At 44.5% G+C, this 25690-nt stretch overlaps 1 protein-coding gene across 1 annotated transcript in view; it reads right to left on the reverse strand.

Annotated features, from left to right (window-relative positions):
- Window positions 1–25690, reverse strand: part of kcnma1a (potassium large conductance calcium-activated channel, subfamily M, alpha member 1a) — a 151432-nt gene that overhangs the window by 68268 nt on the left and 57474 nt on the right. The window contains 1 exon segment of the mRNA XM_034237785.1: window positions 10707–10768. Coding sequence (XP_034093676.1) covers window positions 10707–10768 — 62 coding nt within the window.

Below are 25690 nucleotides of genomic sequence, written 5' to 3' on the forward strand. Positions count from 1 at the left end.
CTCACTCCTAGAAAAGAGGGCTATATCTATTGTACCCGCCGAGCAGAGTCAGGGCGGCTTCTATTCCAAGTACTTCCTCGTTCCCAAACGGGGAGGGAACAGAATTCGGCCAATACTTGATTTGAGGGCTCTGAACAAATATCTTATAAGATATAAGTTCAGAATGCTCACTCACACATCTCTGCTGCGGCTCGTGCGATTAGACGACTGGATTACATCAGTCGACCTGAAAGATGCGTATTTTCACATCCCAGCATATTACCCACACAGGAAATATCTGAGATTCGTATTTCAGGGGATCTGTTATGAATACAGAGTACTCCCCTTCGGTCTGTCTCAGTCCAAGGGTGTTTGTACGATGTACGGAAGCCGCGATAGCCCCGTTAAGACAACAGGGTATTCGCCTGGCGACCTACCTGGACGACTGGCTGCTTCTCGCACAGTCGGAGCAGGAGGCTGTTACGCAGACAAATGTCCTCGTAAAGCACCTGCTCAACCTGGGTTTCATAATAAACACAGAGAAGAGCATGTTGTGCCCCGCGCAGACTATACTCTTCCTGGGTTTACGCCTGAACTCGGTGCCCTTTTCAGCTCGCTTGTCAGCGGAAAGAGTGAAAGCTTTCAGAGCTTGTCTCGCTCTTTTCCAGCTGCGCAAACATGTTCTCTTCAGATCATGCCTGCGATTGCTGGGGCTCATGGCGTCAGCCATCCTGGTCGTACGACTGGGACGCTTACACATGAGGGAGTTTCAGCGCTGGGTGGCCGCCCTAAAACTAAACCCCGCGCGCCATGGCGAGAGTTATGGTTACTGTGAAATGCGTAATGGCACTGCGCCACTGGCTGCACCCGACTTTTCTAGTACGAGATGTGCCTATGGGTGCTGTCCTTTCACGGAAAGTGGTCACCACGGACGCATGTCTGACAGGTTGGGGAGGTATTTACAGTATGAAGGTCGCCCGGTGAGGGGTCTCTGGAGCAGAGACCTCCAGCGGGCGCACATAAATTACCTGGAGCTTTTAGCGGTGTTTCTCACCCTAAAACGCTTTCTGCTTTTCCTCAGGGGACATCACGTCCTCGTGAGGACAGACAATACGACCACAATATCGTATATTAACCGCCAAGGGGGTTTGCGTTCTCTCCAGTTGCACACACTGGCGCGCAAACTGATCCTATGGAGCGGTAGACGTCTCCTCTCTCTGAGAGCGACGCACGTACCGGGAGTGATGAACCTCGGGGCAGATCTACTGTCCAGAGGTATACCACTTTATGCAGACTGGACTCTACATCCAAGGATTGTGAGCCAGCTGTGGGTGTGTTACGGCAGAGCCGCGGTGGATCTGTTCGCATCGAAAGACAACGCTCAGTGTCAGCTGTTCTTTTCGATGCACAATCTAAATGCACCGTTAGGCGTGGATGCACTCGCGCACGATTGGCCCCCGGGCCTTCTGTACGCGTTCCCACCCCTGGCTCTGATACTCTCTCACTCTGGCCAGAGTTGGGGGTAACGCCACACACTTATCCTGATAGCTCCTCACTGGCCAGCTATGTACTGGCCAGCGGAGATATATCAGCTGCTGTGCGGGCAGCCATGGCAGCTCCCACTACGCAGGGACATACTGTCCCAAGCGGGGGGGGCGATCTTTCACCCACACCCAGTTCGCCCCAGGGCAAACAGAGTGTGGTTGAAGCCCAACCCTACCTTTATCTTAAGGCGGTTGGTTCACGTACCACATTTGACATTGAGGCATCCTCCCCGCCACTGTATTCCTCCGGGGAACAGCGGCCGGATTTGCCGTGTCCAGCCCGTGCTTTACGCACGTACAGGGACAGATCAAGGGTGCTTCGTCATAATGACCAACCCCTTGTGTCCTGGGCTAACCCTTATAAGGGCAAGCCTGTTACTAAGCAACGGCTCTCCCACTGGTTTGTGGAAGCAATTGCTTTGGGGCTCATACGAGTCAGAGTTCGCAGGCACCCTCGGGTCTGCGAGCTCTTTCGACTCAGGGTCTGGCTGCATCCTGGGCTCTGTCCAGGATGTCTCCCATCCAAGACATTGGTGCAGCGGCGAGCTGGTCCTCGCCGCTCACTTTTGTCCGCCTCTTAACAGGCTGGATGTTCTGCTCCCAGTGTGACTCAAGCAGTGCTGGGCACCTGGTTGAGTCAGAGCTCTACCTGTTAAGTTCTGGTTGTAGCATGCGTCGTGGCGCAAGCTACTTATAGGGGGTGAATTCACTGACGCTGACGTCAAGATCACCAGCCAATCAGGATTGGCGTAATGAGATTGATGCTTCTGTTTGCTCCGCGATGAGGCGCATCCCATAGTGAGACATCTCACTTCATGTTACTCTGAGAACTGGGGTTACGTAAGTAACCTATAGTTTCATTGTTCTCATTAACTCACTGGTATATGCGGTTGAGCATTTAGCAGCTGGAAATACATTTCCATAAGGAGGTGGGGAACAAATCAGAACAAAACAATAAAACTGTTAAAGTTGATAACACTGTGTATAGGGGTGTAACGGTTCACAGAAGTCACGGTTCGGTTCATACCTCGGTTTGGGGGTCACGGTTCGGTACGGGTTCGGTACAACAAGGAAAAGCAAAAAAAAGTCCCAAATGCATAATTTTTTTTGCTGTTATTTATTTTTAACAGTAGTGCAAGTTTTGGTATGAAAATAAGGAACTCTAACATTTGGAATCATTAACTGTATTACACAGTTAAAACAAACCACAGTAACACTCAGATGGCCATATTATTTATAATGGCTGATGTCAAACAAAAAGGTTAAATAAGCTGTACAACTAAAAATGTCTTGAACATATTAAAATAAATAATAATAAAATAAAATCTGTACCTTTAGGAGCAATGTCTAACATGTGTAATTAACTTGTGAGTGTGTGAGGCCATTATGCCTAAATAAGTTTTCTTCAAAAATATGAGTTTGTCTACGTTGTTAGTAGTGAGGGCAGATCTGTTGGCGGTAACTATGTCACCTGCCGTCGAGAAAACCCTCTCGCTGGGGACTGAGACTGACTCGGATGTGATTGAGCATGTTTGACGTGTTACCACTAGCATACCCACAGCTGTCGAACAAAGCCGACACACCGTCCTCGTCCGATCCACAACTCGCACCCCATCATTGTTGTAGTCCACAGGGAACCCGAAATGTTCCCACACAACTGATTTAAAAGAAGCTGTGTGTTGTGTGAACTCGCCATAACGGTTCTTCTTCATGTATTGTGTTCGTTTTGTTGTGTTTTGTTCTTCATTTGTTATTTACGGGCGGCTGGCTTTTAGGCGCAATACCGCCCCCTGGATTATATATAGTATAATGCTGCCCTGAGTGACAGACTTTTTTCCCACTCGTAAAAAAAGGCGTATTCGCCATGTGACTGCATGTGCCGAACCGTGACGTCCGAACCGTGATGGTACGGGACGAATACGGATACCGTTACACCCCTACTGTGTATGTTTATTTTACAGCTGGATCTGCTGCCCCTAACTGCAGCTTTAAATCTTAGAATAGCAGGGACAACATTAGGATTTTGGTGCATATATAACATGCAATACATCAAAATCAACTATAGGGCCCGACAAATTCAGTCCAGCATCCCTGGAAATTGGGTTAATCTTGGATGGTACTGCGCCACGTGTCCGGGGACAACACTCGGTGTCGGTGCAGGAGGGACACTCCACATTCACAAGGGATTCCTGGCCTTATGCTGCCAATGTCCTGCAAAAATAGATCAGCCCACCAATGTTCTTGTTATCCTATCACAGAGGTTGGTAACAACATCCCACCTGACAGGAAGGCGAGAGAGGAAAGAGAGAGAAAGAGATGGATGAAAGAGAAAGGAAGACAGCAGCAAGACACAGAGAGATAAAAGAGACACTGAGTGGAGAGAGGCAGTGACAGAGAGAGGGTGAGGAAGAGCAGAGAATGTGAAAGCAACAAAGGGAGGGGGATTGAGCTCCCAGAGGAGACCGTTTTTCTCACATATAGCACATAATGCTTGTTTTAGGCCACATTGGAATTGCCTGGAGATTCCCGAGCTCCATAATAAACTCTGGTCTCTTTATATTTGACTTTGTTAACACACCTGCACCAAATAAGTTATTCTCTAACCCCATTCTGCTCATAAGAAAAAGCTAGAAGTAGCAGACATACAGGCACATACTGTATGGCCCAGTATGTGATCCAAGAACACAATTTTCTCACAATAAAGTATTATTCTATAGTATAGTATTTCATCACATGAATCTCATCTGATGGGTAACTTTGCTTTGGAAAAACCCAAATCAGAGATGTAAAACTAATTTGGTTGTTGCTGATGATGTTCTAAAAATAGTCTTAAACATCTTCAGTCCGTCAGCAGGAGCGAGCCCTTTGTTAGCCCACCCATGACCTTGGCTGGATGCAGGAGCAACAGCAAGGTTGCCCCCTGAGAAAACAATAACTACACACTGTGCTCCCGGCTTGAATAATGCTACAGTTCAGAGCACCAAATCTGAGTCATTCTTCACATCTCATAAATGCATTCTGCTCTAGTAGGCTCATAAGCATCTTGGAACGTAGTTAGATTCATAGTCTTATTTGTTAGTGTTCACCCCATACAATACAACCCAAACAAAAAAATGAATGCATTTAGAGAGTGATTGAGCACAATAACTGAAGTGTCTCTTACATGCATTATTTCTCCTGAGGGTAGTGCTTGTACGTGTAGCAAGGGGTCTGTGAAGCTGAAAGAAGGGCAGGTTGGAACTTAAATGATTGATTTAGGCCAAGGCACCATTACTAAAATAAGAAATACTTCAACACCTACAAGGGTAATTGGCAAATAAAACCTCCCCAGGGAGGCTAAAAATAGCTCACTCAATTGTTTCATCTGAATATAAATGACTTTCATCCTGCTTCAAGCATTTCCTCTACAAAGAGGTTATTTATTTTAGAGTCAAAAGGAGTAGTTTGTGAGGAAAGAAAGAGCAACACTGCATGACATTTGAAATGAGACAGCATTTTTTTTGCAAGAAATAAATGTAACTTACAGAAGCGTATTCTTAACTTAGTACATATATTGAAGCTTAAATAATTCATATTAATTAAACACGTAGCTAAACATTTGAACCAAAAAGGCAATTCAATAATCTCAATTTCTTTAATTAATCTTACTGGATTTTTTAGTTACTCATGCTGTGTTCCTGCTGTGGCCTGAAATCAAATCCTTCAACTCTGCATTGAGGGATATCAGGCAACTGCAAATGGCCCCTAATATTGCCATGGTGATTTGAATAAACAAAGATATTGGACCATTCAGCGTTAACCAACACCAGAAACAAATATCAGATTGCAGAGCAACTTGGCTAATTGGCTATGTGTTTTAAATTAGACTTCAATCAGTGTTTCACACACTGAATCTGCATTTACTTCATGTTCTGATCCCCACATGTGAGCTGCAGGACTCCAAATCGCTTCGCTTATGCTCAGATATCAAAAGCAATTCAAACGTTTTTATTTGTTCACAGTCGCATTGTGTTTCATAATAACGCTCTCAAAAGCTCATTATCTATGACTGTGATGTTGACATTGATTACTCATTACAAAAATGTCCCTAAAAGTGTAAAAAATCTGAAGACAGTAGGTTTCTCTAAATAAAAACAATTTTAAAATGAGTTGCCACCAATGGTGTATTTATATCTGAAGCCACTTTGGAACAACTTAGACTTTTCATGGGTACATGGGCCTCTCTGACCCATGTGGAGACCCCGTCCCTTCGGATCAACGAGAGGTCCTTATATAGGTCACCCTTCATCGCCACATAGTCTGCCAAGCTTGTCTCAGTGCTAAGCCATATTTCTCACCTTACCCAATTAATTAGTCATTAGGCACAGTTTCTTTTTTCAGAGCTGTCATTGATCGCTCACTAATGATAGAGTTACAGGCCGAGGCCGCTGCTTAAGAGGCCTCTCAGACAAGAGACAAAGTTGGTGTGTGTCTATACGCGAGTGCATATCTGCAAGTTAACGTGACTATGCAATTGGTGCCTGTAATAGATTGTGTGACAGGGAGGGGTCGAGAGAGGAGAGAAATAGAAACAGAATTGGAGCAGGAACAAGGGCATCCCTTAAAGAACAGCCTGCAGAGACTTTGTCCTACATTCCTCTATATGTTTTGCATAGGAGCACAGAGGAGGAAAAATAAGGGATGAAGGATGAGCCAAAGTATTAAAGCAGATTCAGATGTGGGCGGGAGAGGACGCAGTATCCTCCCATTGAAAATGTCACGAAAATAGCATCCGTTTGGCAAGTGAAGTCTACTGTAGAGGAACAGAAAAGGCAGAGGCTTATCATACATTATTTGATGCGCAGGACTGTGGTAAACAACTACTTTCTCAAAACAAACAGATGGACGGTCATTCTCAGCAAAGCCACATACTAAATCCAATTCATTCCAAAAACAGGCCTCTTGACGACATCACCATTGCCAAGTCAATGACTACATATATTTGTGCTCAACTAGGGAAGCAAATGATCAGTTTTCTCTCTTAAAACTCTTTCTACCTGCTTCCACAAAAGGCTCTGCAGTGTCTTTCTGTGGGTCTTTGCTGCAGGATAGAGTGCCTGCTAGGAAAGCCCTACATAACTGCAGCAGAAGGAATGAAACAGTTCCTGGGAGACTGGCGACCAGATAGGTACGCTGTTCTTCAGGATTTTGTGTGTGCATGTTTTTGTGTCCTTGCCCCAGGGGCCTACCCTGCTTCACTGAAGAAGACATAAAAGCACATCGTGCCTCCCCGGGTCCAACCCACATGCACTTAGTCCACCACATGACTCTTTTATCTGTCAAGACAGAGTCTCCACCAGAATCCTTCCAATTAATGTTGCCTTTTTAACAGACAATTTCTGAAAGAAGTTCTCTTCATCCAATGGTCAAAAATGTCAATTTGACCATAAACCATTGAGCTACGATATAAATCTGCGCTCATCGATTTATTTCAGTCATTAACATTTAGATCTGTACAACTGTAGATCATGTTTAGTACCTGTGAATGGGGGTATGAATATAAATCAAGATGTATGCAGCCCCTTTTACACACAAGCTGATAGCCAGAGAAGGAGCGTTTGTCAAGATGTGTGTCCTTGTGTAAAATGTTTTTAAAGAAAATTGACCTAAAAAAGTCAAACTTTTGATTTTGAAACATATTTAAGATCTAACCCTTTGCTTTACTGGACCCTTGTTGTTACAATCGCAATCTCTGAAACAATCGTTGTTTCTTATCCTATATCTAATAGAACAGCTCGGGTCTTGATAGATTGAGTGGGGAAGTTCATGAGATCTTTCTAGAGGGTTATCAAGAATAACTTTTATCCAATGACCTTTTCCCTCTCTGTCTGTGTCTGTGTATTCTCTTGTTCCGATTAACCCAGCCGAATCTTTTTTCTTGTTTTGTATCTATATCTACGCCGGGATCCGGAGTCGAGGCTGATCCTCTTGCTGTAGTCCTGTGTCCAGGATCCTCTATCCTGAGTTCTGGATTAAGTCGTGGACTTCGGGTCGTGGCTGAACCTGTCTCTGCGGTCCTGCCTTGGGTCTCGTCATGCTGCTTCCCTGATGGCTTCCACAGGATTGTAGCTGACATCCTCGTGGATTCATCTTCTTATTACAGACACATGCATTTCCTAACATTCGGTCTATATGCTGTAAAATGTATTATCTCTTCGATTTACACACGGCATCTATTGCACGTCTGTCCGTCCTGGGAGAGGGATCCCTCCTCTGTTGCTCTCCCTGAGGTTTCTCCCATGTTCCCCTTAAACTGTAGGTTTTCTCTGGAAGTGTTTCCTTGTACGATGTGAGGGTCTAAGGATAGAGGGTGTCATTTTTCTCATACTGATATTCTGAACAATCTGTGCTGTTGTATTTGCTGTAAAGTGTCTTTACTGTAGGCTATTTTTATTATATGTACAGCACTTTGGCTCGACCAAAAATCGTTTATAAATGTGCTTTATAAATAAAACTTGATTTGATTTGATACTAAATCAGTGTTTACTTTTGACAGCTGGTGTGGACGAAACATGATAATTGAAAACCATTTGATGGCCCATATGAAACATCTTGACTTTTTTTGCAACATCAGACATGTTTTCGCATTACATTTTACAGTACGTAAAATACATTGTGGCAGACATAAATACAGGTATTTTTCAGGCGACAGATATAGTGTCATGTCGGCTCTATGACATGTAACAATGGGTGTAGAGCACATAAGAGGTTACAGCTGTTGTAGTAAATGTATAACACTAGCCTGGCCCTGTTAAGGATGCTGAAGCCCCCTGATTTGTGTCAATCTTCTCTGGGTTGATCAGCAGCCCCCCTGAGAGGATGGCACACTCAAGTGACAAGCTTGAGCTAATCACGATGATGAGTAGAGAAGGCCTCGGTTTAATGGGAGCACGGGGAGATCGGGGCAATGCCTTAGGGAAGTCGATTTTCATAGGAATACACGTAAAAAGCATAACATACCGAATGAAATGAGGATATACAGTGGGAGAAACTAAAGCTCTGCAGTCAGTGCTTTAATTATTCTCCTTCTGTGCCCTGCAGGTTTGATGTCATGGCATGATACAGTACAACAACAAACCTTGTGCTTTCTACCTTCCTAACCATGGTGTGTGTTTCTAGTTGATAGCTTATCATGTGTTCATGTATGTCAATGAAAGCATGCTCAAGAGTCATGTTAGCCTGGTGATAATGCCAAAGTAATACTAGACCTCATCTCAGGGGATCTGTTACGGATGCATTATAACCTTCACATAGGGGTTCAGAGAGATCAATGCAGTGCAGAATTTTAAATATATGTATATCCAATCTAGGTCCAATGTTTCAATGCCTTTCAGTCAGGTAACTTGAGTGATTTGTTGTATGCATCACTAACCAGAACATTACACATGTAATGAGCTTGCATGCTGCAAGCTCATTACTTTTGATGACATATTGGAGGTTTAATTTCACCCTGACTGAATAAATGCATGTTGCCTGAACCCCATCCATTCTCTGTGGCTGCTTTTTGTGTAGGATGTTAAAGATTTACTGACCATATATCGCTTAAAGTGCATGCTTAGTCATAATCTGGTTATTATATGAGCTTATAAATGTATATAAGTAGCAAAGACTGTGTGTCTTCTGATCTACTTTTTTTGCAAAAAATACTCAAGAGGTAGAGAGGGGGGAAAAAGGGGGAAAGATAGACAGATATGAAAATATAAATAAATATGTAGAGGTAAGTAAATATTTTTCTCCTGAGGTATAAATGGGAAACCAGATTCATGCCAGGAATAATTTCCAACTGCTGCCAAGATAAGACTGTATAAAATGGATTGCATTTTGGATTGACCTATTTTGAGAATGTTATAACCCTCTCTTAGACTCTGCTTTAGCTCTGGGATATAATTTCAAGGTGCAAAGATAGCTTTTACTCAAAGATAACATCCTGCACGACAGTTAACAGAGAATGAATATTAGAAAAAGAATGATACAGTAACATGGTCAATATGTTCTAGTCAACCATCCACAACCTCAGGGGCCACAGACAACTTTAAGTTTTATTTTGGTTACGTTTTGCAAGAAATATTGATTAGTCCAAGGCACGGAGAGTTTCTTTGTCTGGCATAGTGAAACAACATCAGTTATTTCATTACCAGAGGCACATTCAACAAATTATACATAATTGGAAACAGTAAATTGCCGCTTTTGCTTTGATTTAAAATCATTGAACTCTGAATTATGGTGATCCAAAAACTAAAAGAACTGTTGACTACTGACACTGCCTTCACTGCTTACTGAAGGCAGGAAGTGTAGAATTTCTGTCAAATATTATTATACATTAGCCCCATAAACTAACTGAGACTGGGAGAGTCAACACATGTGTTTGTTTTGAGAAAATAAACCAAATAATATATAGAACTTGTATATTTCAGAGTACATGTCTTTGTTTTGAATACCACGTTTAATATAATTCCTGTTCACATAAAGCACTCACCATATTACATCATCAATCAAAGTGAATTAGGTTGGTTTTTTTGCTGCATTAGTTAGCTGCTGTTTTACTTTACCAGACATCTCACCAGTATGGTCTGACAACGGTACTTAGTGCCAGGGCGATTTAGTCAATATCTCTACCAGACAGAAACGGACCAGACAATAAAATATTCATACATTTAAAACTCTCCTTTTCAAAAAGGTACAGTTTGGGTCTGGAGAAAGTGAAAGTAGCTGCATCGGAAAGATGCCAGGCCTGCAATCGGTCTCTGGGTGGCTGCCAACCAGGAATACGCATAAACCGACAACACACACACTCACTTACACACAGAACCAGTGCCCAACACATACACTATCTCCCTGTCTCTGTTACCATGGAAACTGACAGGCCTTCCATTGAAATATCCTCAGATGCAGATGTGTGGGTGTGGGTGTGTGTGTACTCTGTATGTGCACCACGGTTTGTGTGATTATGTTCATTTGCATTTCAGAGATTGCAGAGTTTGGAAGTGAGTAAGGACACATGTGCTCATATCACTCAGAAACTGTATGTGGGGTAACATTAATGTTTCCAACAACTACGTTTATCTTTATCAATATTTCATACTGCTGGAGCATGTGTGAAATGTAAACTTATTTTAGGTAATGTTTTATGAAACTGATACTTACTCTGATGAGTCTATGAAGTATATTCCGAGGGCCCCGATGCTGAGCGCAAAGACCAACACCACCTGAGAAGAACAAAGACGAAAGGGAAATTACTTTTATGCATTGAGTGGAAAAGGTCAAGTAAACAAAGTATTCAGTTGGGGCGAACACAATATGCAACACTAGGTTCAGTATCTGTAATTATACAGTGACTTGCCTCCTGTGGGTTGCAGAACATTTAAAAAAAACATGCGCTGAATAATGAATGCTCTACCTCATGTCAGTACAGCTTATTAAATACACGCAGAGTCAAGCCTGTACAATCACAGGAAGTAAAGAAAGGATATACATGTGTAAGCTCTAGTGCACAGAAGAGTAGTAACAATGTGTCGGGGTGATGAGAGGAAGTGCTTAGACAGGACCACAGTTATCAGGTGTTGACATGCACTCCTCAACCACTACAGTGAGTCAGTGTTTGCATTGTGGGAGATTGTGGCCCTGCTGAACTGTGGTCTGTATAATGTTTCATGGACTATATATGACCAGGAAGATGGGGCACCTTGCGGTCCTGTAAGCAACACCTGATCCTTTCATCTAAAGGTTATTTAATCTTGTAAAGAGACCAACACCATATAGTGTTTAAATGATTTAGAAATGTGTGCAATTATTACACTGGTTTGTGAATGTATTTTGATTCATGTAAATCAGACCAGGCTATGAATGCCACTTGTTTTAAGAAAATTGCACAAATATTACACAACTTTTATGTTGTGTAAAACAAATAAATTAAACAGTTTAAATTAGAAGCCAATAAAAAAAAAAATCAGCTTTGTTGATGGATAATGCTGTTAAAATGAGGTTCTGTTTAAAGTATGTTCAAGCTTCCTCTGGCAAAAAAGGGCCACAAAAGAATGTGGGTCAAAAGATTCTTCATTAAACTGCACTTGTAAATATTAGAGTTGTCATCACTATTAGAGCTGCTTAGTAGAGTACATGGAAACAGAATTGGCACATTTTTTTATTTTGATTCATCGAAATGATCATGCAATAATGGCAGAATTGGCATATTCAGCCAATCAAATGTGGAGATTTCTTGCCTTTTTCCATTTTATACCTCATGATCGATGGTTCTTGGACTATAAAACCAAACATGTAAAATCATCACCTTAGAGCCTAAAAATTGGATGTTGTAGTGCTGTGAAAAGAGAGTCGGAGGCGGTGTATTAAGAATGGAGTTCCAATCTTTATTATCCATTACTTTCAGAGAGGTTAACACATGCACTGCTCTGCCTGATGAGCTAGCAGGAATGGCAGCTAAAGCTACAGGTGTTCCCCACTAAAGGGTCCGTGTGGCAACACAATAAGCAAGGTGAATTATGTCCAATAACGTGTCACCACACAAGCCCCCCCAGAATTCACACATAAACAAAATCAGCATGGCGGGGAGGAACGACACGCCGACCCCCACGACTCCTGAGCACGGGAGTCGGAAAAGTGACTGTGCGGCCCCCGGAAGGGGAGGGACCGGAACAACAGGTCTTAAATCCGTGACAGGGGACGAGGCCGGGGGGCGGCCCCGTCGCGGAGGTCGAGCCAGCACCATAGGCTGGTCCAAGTCCAGGTGAGCAGCCTTCACCCGGTCCACCGAGACGTGCTCGGCCTTGCCACCCAGGTCGACCACCAGGTGCTTGTCCCCGTGCTCCAAGACCCGGAAAGGCCCATCATAAGGGGGCTGCAGGGGGCCTCTGTGCGCATCGTGCCGGATGAACACGTGCTCCGCCGAGCGGAGCTCTGCGGGAACCTGGGACACCTGAGTACCGTGCTGAGTAGTAGGGATCGGAGCAAAGGCCTCAGCGGCGTCACGCAGGAAAGCCCGCTGGGCCGACGCCAACCAGGGAGCCGATGCATTTGGGAGGAAATCCCCCGGAACTCTCAGCGGCTGACCGTAGACCATCTCAGCCGTAGAGCACTGCAGGTCTTCTTTAGGTGCGGTCCTCAGGCCCAGCATCACCCAGGGCAGCTTGTCGACCCAGTTACCGTCCGTAAGGCCGGCCTTGAGGGCCGCCTTCATGGAGCGATGAAAGCGCTCGCAGAGGCCGTTAGCCTGAGGGTGGTAAGCGGTAGTCCTGTGCAGCTTAACCCCCAAACCGCCTGCCACAGCGTTCCAGAGCTCGGACGTGAACTGAGAGCCCCTGTCTGAGGAAATGTCTGACGGGGTGCCAAAACGACACACCCACGTTGCAATGAAGGCCCGGGCAACGTCTGCGGCTGATGTCGAAACGAGCGAAACCGCCTCCGGCCAACGGGTCGTTCTGTCCACCATGGTGAGGAGGTAGGAAAACCCCTGAGAGGAAGGCAACGGACCAACCAGGTCAATGTTGACGTGATCAAACCTCCTCTCAGGCACCAGGAAACGCTCCAACGGGGCCTTCGTGTGGCGGTGCACCTTAGCGCGTTGAGAAGCCACGCACTCCCTGGCCCAAGTCCTCACGTCCCTTTTCAGTCCTTGCCAAACGAACTTCGCCGCTACCAAACGCACCGAAGGTTTAACGCCGGGGTGTGACAGGCCGTGCACAGCTTCGAACACAGGACGCCTCCAGCTGGCAGGGACGACAGGCCGTGGCAGGGACGACAGGCCGTGCCAGGCCCGTAGAGACGTCACACAGGAGAGTAATGCCTGCGTCGCCGAACACCACGTCCTCCAAGCGCAGAAGCCCTTGAAGGCTCTCCACCTTCAGGGCCTGGACGCCGGGATCTGTGACCTGGTCTGCCGCCATGCGAGTATAGTCCAGGCCCAACTGGACGGCACCGATGACGACCCTGGAGAGGCAATCAGCAACCAGGTTCGACTTGCCAGCCACGTGCTTAATGTCCGTAGTGAACTCCGATATGTAGGACAGCTGCCGCTGCTGACGTGCCGACCAAGGCTCCGCCACTTTTGACATGGCGAAGGTGAGCGGCTTGTGGTCGACAAACGCCGTAAATTCACGGCCTTCCAGCATGAAACGGAAGTGCCGCACGGCCAAATAAAGTCCGAGGAGCTCCCGGTCAAAGGCGCTGTATTTGCGTTCTCTAGGCGTCAGCTGGCGGCTGAAAAAGGCGAGCGGCTTGCCAAGCGCCCTCCACCCACTGCTCGTGCACTGCGCCGACCGCGTAGTCTGACGCGTCCGTGGTGATGGAGATGGGAGCCGTAGATGATGGGTGTGCCAGCAAAGCCGCCTGAGCCAACGCGGTCTTGACCTCAGCAAAAGCGCCGTCCGCCTCTGCTGTCCAGTCGATCTCCTGGACGGGGGTCTTGCCTTTCAACGCTTCATACAGCGGCCGCATGATGTGTGCGGCCCGGGCGATGAAACGGTGGTAGAAAGTCACCATCCCCAGAAACTCACGGAGCGACCGGGCTGTGAGCGGGCGAGGAAACGCCGCAACAGCCTCCACCTTCGCTGGCAGAGGTGTCGCACCGCCCTTGGTGACGCGGTGCCCCAGGAAATCGATGTCCGACACCCCGAACTGGCACTTTGCAGGATTGATGATTAATCCGTGTTCGTTGAGCCGTGTGAAAAGGGCTCGGAGGTGGGAAAGGTGCTCCTGCACTGAAGCGCTGGCGACGAGTATGTCGTCGAGGTAAACAAACACAAACGGCAGGTCCCGCAGCACCGAATCCATCAGGCGCTGGAACGTCTGAGCGGCATTCTTGAGTCCAAAAGGCATCCGCAGGAACTCAAAAAGTCCAAAAGGCGTTATCACTGCTGTCTTGGGAATGTCCAGGGGGTGCATGGGCACCTGGTGGTATCCACGCACCAGGTCTACCTTGGAAAACACCCCCGTACCGGCCAGATGCGCCGAAAAGTCCTGAATGTGCGGCACCGGATAGCGGTCAGGCGTAGTGGCGTCGTTGAGTTGGCGGTAATCCCCGCACGGACGGAACCCGCCGTTCGATTTGGGAACGACGTGCAGGGGGGAAGCCCAAGGACTGTCGGAGCGGCGGACAATGCCCAGGCGCTCCATGGTTTGCGAACTCCGCCCTCGCTACAGCCAGCTTAGGGTTCAACCGCCGGGCCCTGGCGTAGACAGGAGGCCCCCCGGTAGTGACGTGGTGTTCCACGCCATGCTTAGTGGTAAGCGCAGAGAAGGTGGGTAGCGACAGGTCTGGAAACTCGGCCAACAGTCTGAGAAACGTGTCTGCACCTGACAGCGAGCCTGACAGCCCGTCGTACGCTGCGCTGCCAAGTGTGCACACGAGGGAAGAAAACGTTAAGGCATCAACCAAACGCCTATTCTTAACGTCCACTAAGAGTCCATGAGCACACAAAAAATCTGCTCCGAGGAGGGGAAAAGAAATGTCCGCTGTCACAAAATCCCAGCTGAAACGCTGTCCTCCGATGCACAGACACATAGGCCTCACGCCGTACGTGCGAATGGGACTGCCGTTAGCCGTCGTCAATCGCGGTCCGTGCCCCCCACGGGCGACATCTTCACTCGACGCTGGAACTACGCTCCGTTGAGCGCCCGTGTCACACAGAAACAGGCTCCCCGAAACGCTGTCGCTGACGAAGAGGAGCCTGCACGTGCCGCCGACGCTCAGAGCCACTACTGAGCGCCGGCCCCTCCGTTTCCCGGGGGTTTGTAGCTGCACGGAGCGATGCATCTCTTTGCCCTTGTCCCGAAACGTGCGTGGTAAACGCACTCTCCGGCGTCTCCACGCCGGCTAGCCACAGCCGTGTCCGACCTCCGCCACGCTTTCTTGACTGCCGGTGGGCCGCTGAGCGTCGCGGCTAACGTCTCTGCCCCGGGCTGTTGCGTAGCCAGGAAAAAACGATCCGCTTCCTCAGCCAAAGCACGGGGCTCCGTGACAGGCGTGTTGGCCAGCGCCGTCTGTACCCGGGGAGGCAAGTGACGCAGGAAAATCTCCGTGAATAAAATCCGGGGATCTTCCCCCCCCTAGCAGATTTAGCATTTTCTCCATTAGCTGGGATGGCTTGCTGTCTCCTAGGCCTTGAATGTCAAGTATCTGGCGGGCCCTCTCCTTAGCAGATAAGCTAAATGTCTTAAGGAGAAGGGCCTTAATCGCCTCATATTTGCCATGATGTGGGGGGGCTGCGATGAATCCCACCAACCTGGACGACGTGGAGCTCCCCAGCGCTGCTACCACATGGTAGTATTTTAGGTCTCCGTCACGGACCTGTCGGCAGGCGAAATGTGCCTCCACGTGTGCGAACCATGCCTCCGCGGCGTGCTCCCAGAATTCCGGCAGCTTTATGAAAACATCGCGCTCAGCCATGTTCGTTAATTTTCCGGAAACTTTCTCGGAAAAGTCAGGGTCACCAGTGTAGTGCCGTGAAAAGAGAGTTGGAGGCGGTGTATTAAGAATGGAGTTCCAATCTTTATTATCCATTACTTTCAGAGAGGTTAACACATGCACTGCTCTGCCTGATGAGCTAGCAGGAATGGCAGCTAAAGCTACAGGTGTTCCCCACTAAAGGGTCCGTGTGGCAACACAATAAGCAAGGTGAATTATGTCCAATAACGTGTCACCACAATGTACATTTTATAGACCATAAATTAATATTCTAGAAAGATATCTGCAGATTAATCAAGAGTGGAAATAATCTTTAGCCGCAGCTCTATTCACCATCACTACTGTTATCATAATCATCATCGCAACAGCTGACCAACGTAGCCATGCACAATGGATTCTCCTCTGCGGTTTCCTTCTCCCATTCAGCCGTCTCACAATAGGAGCCCAATGTCCCTGCTGATTGTGCCATTCATTATTGATGATGGAAGCTTTATTACATTCATGTGATGGTCCTTTGGATTGATCCTTTGCATTGTGGCTGAGGTATTAAGCAAACACCCCCGATCACCATGCATTTTTAATGATTTGCTGCTTGAATGGAACATGACGGCGATCCTGGCCACAGAGTTGCCCAGACCTTACAATTCAAAGACATCCGTGATTCACAGAGGAGATGGGGAGATCACTTTAGCTAAAACTCTATAATAAAAAATTTAAAAAAATTAATAGAAAGCACTGATAAAAGGCCTTATCTTATCCAAAAGTGGCATGGTATGATTAGTTAGTATTTAGCAGGTGCAAGGTGAATGCCAAACTGGTTAAAGTCTACAAATTAAATGTATTCAGGAGTGTGGGTGGAGTTGCTTAACCTTTATAGCCCACTATTAACCTCTGCGTGAGACTAGCGCGTGGGGGTTATATTAGAAACAACTAGCATAGCAAACTCAAATCTTTAAACAACCTGAGAAGGGTTAATTTAGCATTGTGGGCAATGCACGGGTAAAAAAACAGCTTTTGACAAAAATATCTGGTTGTGCTGCAACCGTAATGACAATGTATTAATGTCAGTCGACAATGTTAAGAGTAGAATGCAAAACAGATTGGCATCCTCTATTAAGTGCTGCAGAAAGAGTAGAAATAAATAATTTAAAACATTACCTAATTCCATTAAAAAAACATATCCGGAGACTTAAAAAGACAAAAAATGAAAAGATGGCTCTTTATGTGAAAGATGAGTCTATCAGCCCCCCAACACTGAGAAGCATTTAAAGCATTGATGCAGTAGATATAGATGCATACACTGACGTTTCATCAGAGCTAGATTCTGCTTCTTCTGTTTACAGAAGTTGCATGGCCATAAGGATTAAGGAGGGAAAGGGAGACAGAGAGGATGGTAAAGAGTGGTGGAGAAGTATGGCTGAGCAGTGGTTGGTTGCTGGAAAGCTGAACAGTGAACACCCAGCGATGAGCTGAGTTGATAAGAAGCGTCATCATCTTAAACTGACCCAGTTATTCAGCTGTAAAAGCCCGTCCATCCCCCAACCCTTTTTCACACACACAATGTCTACGAGGGCTAGCTGTCGACCTCAAACACACAATCTACCAAAGACAACCAACCGAGCCACCGCCAGTGCAAATCAGGACCAATGTACTAACACTCAGGGGGAACCTACGAGAATAGGAATGGAAGGGGCATTCCCTCCGCCTACAAAAGAAAATACATTTAAAAAAGGATTGCTAAGTATAGACAAAGTGGCCGGTATCAAGTCAGAGGAGCAGCGATCGGACATGATGTCTTTGTTTTGTCGTTAATAGTCGTGTGGGGTTTCATCAGTGTATTCCTTTCTAAATTTAAAGTGCAAAGCTAAATATGTCAGATGTTTTCCGAGGTGCACTTCACTGGCTTTACTGTAAGACTATCTACCTTGTGTGTGTTTGTGTGTGTTGCACTTCAATATGTGCTGGTTTCAAGTTCTAGTATTGCAAGAAGGCTAAATGTAGCAGCGCTCACATGACACCGTTAACACATAATAACAGTAACTAAAATGTATAAACACACGTGCGAGTCTTACGTTCTCAGTGTATTTGGCAGTCTAAAGATTTTTCTAGCGCTCATCACGGCTTACCCATTGAAGAAATATGAAGTGCACTAAAACTGAGGCATGATTCCACACGAGATGTATTCCTGCAACAGGGATTCTGTCTAATGACTTCCTTTGACTCTTAAGTGGCATGTGACAGGGACGGAGCAGAGTCTTACAGACAGGTGATGGGGGGCTGACAACGTACGGCATCATCGCTTCACATTAGGGCCAACTACCCAGGTCAACGAGCAGTGACTCAAAGCCTCCTGCTTCCTCTGCATTTCAGTCAGACCGGTCTCTATGTTGAGTATACACACCTGGATCAAGTGGATAGAGTTAGAAATAATATATTATATTATAATGTATATAAATTCATTTAGGATAACTGTTATTAAATAGTTAACGCATGGGAACGTTTTTGGGCTAATTCCTGTGAACAAAAACACCTGCAAAATCATGGTCCATGTTGCCATAATCATTCATCTAGAAAAGCCTCACGGGTTGACTGTTCGCCATTTCCACTAAAGCCTTACCCCATAGGATATGTTAGAAAGTTGGAATTGTAATATGCCACTTTTAAGCTACAAAATGAAAAACCTACTTGTTCAGAATATTAATAAAATCCAAAGCCTGGGGCTTATAAGGTAGCACAATTGTGAGCTGATTTGCTTGTTATTATTACAGTGCATCGGGAGGTCGACATCAAAGGCAGGAAAACAAATATCCTTGAGGGGAGTGTAGTTAGTGTAGAAATGATAGGGAATCTTAACTACAATATTTCTGTCAAACACTGAAATAAATACTTTCTAAGAATCCTAACGGGTTCCCCAAGATTACATGAGCGGGAATCCTCGGTGGGGAGTCAAGGATGCCCGTCGGTACTGTGTGGCATCAGGATAAGCTTGTTCATTAATCTGGCCTGGCTTGCTGTGTTAGCCAGCAAGAGGAGTTCCAAAATATCCGATTGATGCCTCAGCCAGAAAGGATTTCAGGTCCAGAGCCAAGTAAAGATCCGGCCAAAAATCTGTACTGTTCCTGCCTTCCTTTGGCTTTAATCCCTAAACATACATTTGCAGGTTTCAAACAAATTAGAAGCGCTGCAGTCAGTGTGCATTAAATCATATGACAAGAAATTCAACTCCATGTCACACCTACAAATTATGACAATGTTTGCACTGGAGAGTAGGGCTGAACTATTAATCGATTTTAAATCAAAATCGCGATTTTAAATGATGCGATTATCAAATCGCAAAGCATGCGATTTTTTTTTACATGTTTTAACATTTGTTTTGTTCTTCCTGTGTGTCAGTCATTCACACCAATCAGAAGTGCTTTGCTCCACATGTACCAGCCATTGTTAACCAATCAGAAGTGGCCCATGATAGACAGATTGATCCAATCACCTGCCAAGTATTTTTGAAAGTGCCTGCCCTTTCTAAATAGCTTCCAATGGAGCTTTCCTATAGGTTTCTGGGTCAGGTTAGTAATGCTCCATCACATGTTCTACATCTATTACAGGGTGAATCTTAAACTGAAGCTTGACTTTAAAGCAACCCAACGGAAGTTTCATGTAAGTTTAGTTCTTTCACTCGTAGCTCGGGCTGCGGGGGTGCTAGAGACGGGAGCACGTTGATACGACCTTCCTAGTCGGAGATATGGCCACATTTTACAATAAACTTCCGTTGGGTCGCTTAAAAACAAATATCGCAAATCGAATCGCAATCGCAATACTTGTCAGAAAAATCGCAATTAGATTTTTTCCCAAAATCATGCAGCCCTACTGCAGAGCAAAACATGTAAGTGTTTATTTTCATTTCAAATATTCCTACATTTTCATTAATGCCGAGGCTGTTTGCTATTGCGATGCCACAATAGAAATCAGAATCATGTGTAAGTGCAGGAGGAGGTGAGAGACTGAGCCCTCACTGGGGGAATGTCAACAAAAGAAACCTTCATTAAACTTTGATGGTTCACATCCATATATCCGCACACATCGTGATCTCCTCTTTCACTCCGCTTCAAATGGCAGGGGGCTCAAGTCAGGTTCTGCAAGTGTAGGTATGATCTGACATTCTGTCAGAACAGCACGCTCTATATTCCAGTCACACACTGCATAACCCAACACAGACTACTGATTCCCACTGTGTGACTGAAGAGATGTACCACAGGCATACAAATTCATACAAGACCAACCTCACCAGGTGGACAAGAATGACCAAACATGTGCTGCATTCGTCATTGGTGAATAATAATAAAGAAAAGGGCCATACTGTACACATATTGTTTTTATAGCATAACAAACTCTGTATATGTTTTTGTTCCTACATATTAACAAAAGCTGTGCCTTTATTAATATGAATGAACACATTTTCTTTTTAGAGACACATTTTCCAAGCTTTTTTTCCAAAGATATCTTAACTCAAAGACCATCCAGTCCGAGCCTACTAAAAAGAGTACTGGAGAATACCTACTTCTGAGTCTCCCTCTGCTGATAGGAGGCTCTGAACAGACTTTGCGATGATATAAATGTTAATTAATAGTCCCTTTTTTGTAAATAGAAATAGACACCCATAATCGTTTAGCATGTTTGACTATCAACAGAGCAAGGCCAATTATACCCAGACTTCCAATATACAATTCATAAATGACGAGAGGGGCAAAGGACATAAACAGGCAGGATACACGCTGAAGCCTGAGTATGTTGCGCACTGGTGTGTGTCAGAGCTGTTTTCATTACTCCCTCACTGTTAGCAAAGTCTAATGGGGACACAACGCACTGACAAATAAAGGGGAAATAAGATGTCGGACATATTACTACATGAATTATTCTGAAATGTCTCACTGGTATTGTAGTATTTATGTAGTCCTAAATCTAATCTGACTTTATTTATTTTCAGCAGCTGCTAAGCATGCAGGCCTGTTGTTGAGAAAAAACATGTTTATATTTCAATTTCAGATTTGTCTTGTGGGAAAGGATCATGGAAAAATAAGGTCCAGAGTTTAACAAAGTCTTTCTGCTCTTCTACTTCTTCTTCTTCTACTGCCTGAACCTCCCTCAGTCGGTTCCTTTTGTGTTACTGTGCAAGGTCATGCAATGAGTGTCTGAGGTACAGAGCAAGTAAACAGAGGATCAGAAGTAGGACATAACCGTGTCCTCTAAAAATCCTCTTTTTTGTAATCCACATTTTTTATTATTCAATGTTTAGGTGAGGATATTGCTTCAGAGATTGCCTTGAGCCAATCACAAACCTATGAGCAAATCTTAAAAGTAAAAAAAAAATGTTCTCTGTCTATAGCAAAGATGGTCTGAAAGCTTGTAATTCTTTTAATAATTTTTTTTAAATCAGACATTGCAGAACCTGAAAGGCGATACTACTGGGACTTTGCCTGATTTTGAAGTGTGAAAACACAAACACGGTGTGAAATGTAACACTCTAAGAGCACTGACTCAACCTAAAATGAACTTTTGCATCATCAGCAGGACAGGTGCAAACCGACAAGCCAGAACAAGCAGACAATCATGGTTATTGCAGACAAAACTATATAATAAACAATGATCACACAATTAATTGACAAGTCTTAAGTAACCAACTATTTTGTTAATCAATTAATTGTTTAGAGTCGTTTTTTATGCCAAAATCCTTAAGCTCCAGATTCTTAAACTTGATTATTATCTTGTGTACTTAGATTCAATTGTACACTTAATATTGCTAGAATATATTTAAAGAAGTCTCCTTCTGTCTTAGGTTATTTCACAATGTTCTGACATTGTATACATGTATCATTGGTTGTGAAAATGATAATGAGATTGATAAATAATGAATATAACTGTAATAAGTTGCAGGTCAGTATATAAACAAATTCTAAGTCTGTTTGCAGAGCTACCAATCGTTGCCAAAATGATCTTAATTGAATAGCTACAACGATACCCAGCCTTACGGCCCGTCCACACAGCGGCGTGCGTTGAAGCTTCCAACGCTTCTGCCCATTCACTTTGAATGGGGTGACGTCACTTTTAGCCGAACTGCATTTTGGGGAGCGACGTGGAGCTTTGCTGGCGTTGCTCGCTTCAAAAGTTGAGTCATGTTCAACTTTTGACGCCTCGATGAAGGCGTCAGCCAATCGAATCATATGCCAGTACAAGCTCTAGCTAGCCAATCAAACCGCGTGCTTGTGTGTCTGGGGCGGGATATTCATGTGATTGGTTGTTGGTCGAGTGTCAGACACGCCCGCCGGCAAGCGTCAACGCACGCCGCTGTGTGGACGGGCCATTACTGTTCAGACTGCAGACTTTTTTCTTCTTCTTACATAACACCATATTATTGTAAAAAACAACTGGCAAAGTCCAACAGTGTTTTTTAATCTGTGAAACAATGCAATTACATAAATCATAAATACAACCACTGATACCGCTGGAATTGGCTCCACTTAACCCTAGTGGCCTTTATGAGACAGACGCATGGTGAGGTACCTAGGCAACAGCAAGAGTGATTGACGGGGCAGAGGGTGGTGAGGGAAAGGAAAAGGAAAGCCTCTCAGGTCTGACAGGATGACAGCTAATAAAATGAGCATCTGTCCATGGGAGATGAAGAACGGGCCCGTAGGCATCTGTTATAGACGAACAGCACAACCTGTCTGAAAAATCCCCTCTAAAAGTATTTCCTATGGCATCATTATTTCATAAAAACAGGATCTTTTGTGCCACTTGTGCACTATGAGGGATGTGGCACTGCCAAATAAAACCATCCTAGCAGAGGTGAACCTTGTGAGATGAACAGTGTTCTCTGGATACTAGAAAGGCAGGTCACACTTCCTCTATAGCATCCTGTCTGTAGTGGCAGCCTTCCCAAGAGAACGCCAATGTGACCATGACCTTGAATATTCACAGAGGATTCAAAAAAGGACAAAAGAGGAGAGAAGGAGGTAGAGGAGATAAAAAGATGGCGATGGCAGGAGATGGAGGGATGAGAGACTATTAGAGATAGCCCCCCTCATGGGACATGAAGAGCGTTAAGAGGTAGCAGAAAATGGCTTGTGGCTGAGACAGATTGAGAGCGAGAGAGAGAGAGAAGCTGAAGAGAAGGAGGAGAGGAGGGATGGAGAATATTAGAGCATGTCCTCTAAGGCAGTGGTTCCCAACCAAAGATCGCAGGGGGGGCGCCAGGCCTCAAATGATTTGAGGCCAAATATCATATTTAGACTTAATTGTAACGCAATACATGATTGTCACTAAAAGCCTTGTCTCTACATTACAATAAAATATTAAAAATAATTCAAAAAAATATATATCAAAAATTCAAGTTAGTAGCTATTATAGGCATACAAATACAGAAATGTATATTTTTTTCTTTAATAGAAATGTTTCTTCTGCCCGTAAAGTGTCCAAACCAGGCTTTTCTGGATAAGCGCATTTTTAAAACAGTCATTGTCCTTGCCGGTTTCAGTTGGATTATTGTCACAGTTGCTCCGATCAGATCGGTCTCCTCCATTTTGTAGATTATTTACGACTTTTGAATCCACATAAACACATCGGCAAAATCCGGCTCACTTTGAGCATGTGTTTTAACTTTTAAACAGTCTAATCCCTTTGTGAATTGTTTCCACTTGCGCCGTCCTTTCATTTCTTCATACAGCGGGAATGCAAATGAATTAATCCGGAGTCCAATAACCATCAAAGTCACTCCAATAGTGCTCCTTAATTACGCTTTCATCCTCCTTTAACAAAATACGTCACATTCATCCAGTTTGTGACAGTAGATGTAGCATTTTTTATACTTTTAAACTTTAATTAACCCCCCCCCCCCCCTTGTGTGTGTGTGGGGGGGGGGGGCGCAACTTCCAACAGGAGTAATTTGGGGGGGGGCTCTTGGGAAAAAAGGTTGGGAACCCCTGCTCTAAGGCATAGCAAGAGCTTAAATGCCACAGCGTGTACGCGGCCGTCTGTGCTTGTGACTTCACCTCTATGTGTGAGATTGTGCGTGTATCATGTGTGTATTTCTTCAACCGTTGTGCGTGTGTGTTTGTCCCTGAGACAGAAAGGAGGACCCCCTACTAAGATGATGCCAGTGCAGAGAAGAGGAGAGAATGCATGTGACCAGCCTGCAAAGAGGAGAAATTATTCAACTCATATCCATCCATTTCCATTCACCAACCAACCATCCAAAACATGAGCCTATGGTTTCTTTTAAAAGCTGCAATATATGTGCAGAATATCAAATTGGGATATAGAAAGCTGCTGCCTCTGAGTGACATAAATGCTCATTATGGATATATATGGTGACTAGAGGGACACATTATTTTAGCGAAGTGTGCTTTACCAGTGCTTAATCAGTGGTATAGACATAAATGAAGGTTTTAACATGGGAGTTCAGTCTATGTGACATAAAACCACAAACTAATGACCTCTGGGGAAAGTGTGGCTTTTTACTGCTGAATATTATGGGTCCACAAAATGGTTCCCTTGCCTCAGGGTGTCTAAAGTGTCAGTGTTATTGTCACTGTGAGTGGAGGGCAAACATGACAAGGACAGCAACCAGGCCAAATACTTGGTTTTACTGCATGTCAGTAAAATTGTAAAAGACATTTTTTTCACAGTGGATGAAATACAGGACATTTTTGGGACAGGGAAGAAGAACTGATACATTTACAAATATGATACTCTTCTAAATATATGTGTATCCTTGTTGCATTTATTGTATTTGAACCGACTTGTGCAAGTAATGTAATTTTCAAAATGTGTAAGGCTATTGAGTCTTGCCATTGAGCCAACTTTCCAATATACTAATCAACCTGATGAGGGGGTGTAAAGTACTATTTTCCAAACAAAGCTCCACCACGCTTTTGTTTAAGGCAGTAAATGTGCTTTTGCAGTTCTCAGGGACCTTAAGAATGAACCGCCTTGATTTGCCAGAATCATCATTGCCATTACTTGATCATTTTCTAGCTGAGTTCAAGTGAACTAGGGCTGTGCAATTTAATCGATCCTGCGATATATATCGATATTTAGTTTTCCGAGAAAGTATCGATATTTCAGCCGCGGGTATCGATACATTAAGTCTGATAACTGTGTTCGTTATTCTCGCGTCCAGGAGAGAAGCTTTAAAAAGGAGACTAATTGAGTCTCTGAGAAGGTTCAAATGTATACTTTAATTAATAAAAAGCGCGGTAATGTTACAAGCAGAAGATGGTTCAGTCAGAAAAACAGCTGTGTTCCGCTGCTGGGGGCCGGCCCTCCACGTCTCCAATGTTCGTTGTTGCGCATTACAGAAGATTCAGACATTGTACATTAAATATATAACTAAACAACGCCTTTTCCTCCTCCTTATCTCTTTCATGACTTTTCATTTAATACATTTTAAACGCTGTAATCAATACTCCAAAAATACCTCACGGCTGGTATCATTTCCGGTAGTTCCGGATGTTGTCTCTTGCTACCCACGTCTGTAAACAAACGTATTAAAATCAACTGTACCTTCATTTAATATTCAGCAATAATAATATCTCGACGTCTATAGTTGTAGTGTTGAAATCTGTAGGTTTCGGTGTGCAACACTCCGTGTCATATCGCTACTAAATTCACCTCTATAGTAAATGGTATATTAGTCACATGCTAAATGCTAACCGGA

This window comes from Gymnodraco acuticeps, unplaced genomic scaffold, assembly GCF_902827175.1.
Source record: "Gymnodraco acuticeps unplaced genomic scaffold, fGymAcu1.1, whole genome shotgun sequence".
Classification (NCBI taxonomy): domain Eukaryota; kingdom Metazoa; phylum Chordata; class Actinopteri; order Perciformes; family Bathydraconidae; genus Gymnodraco; species Gymnodraco acuticeps.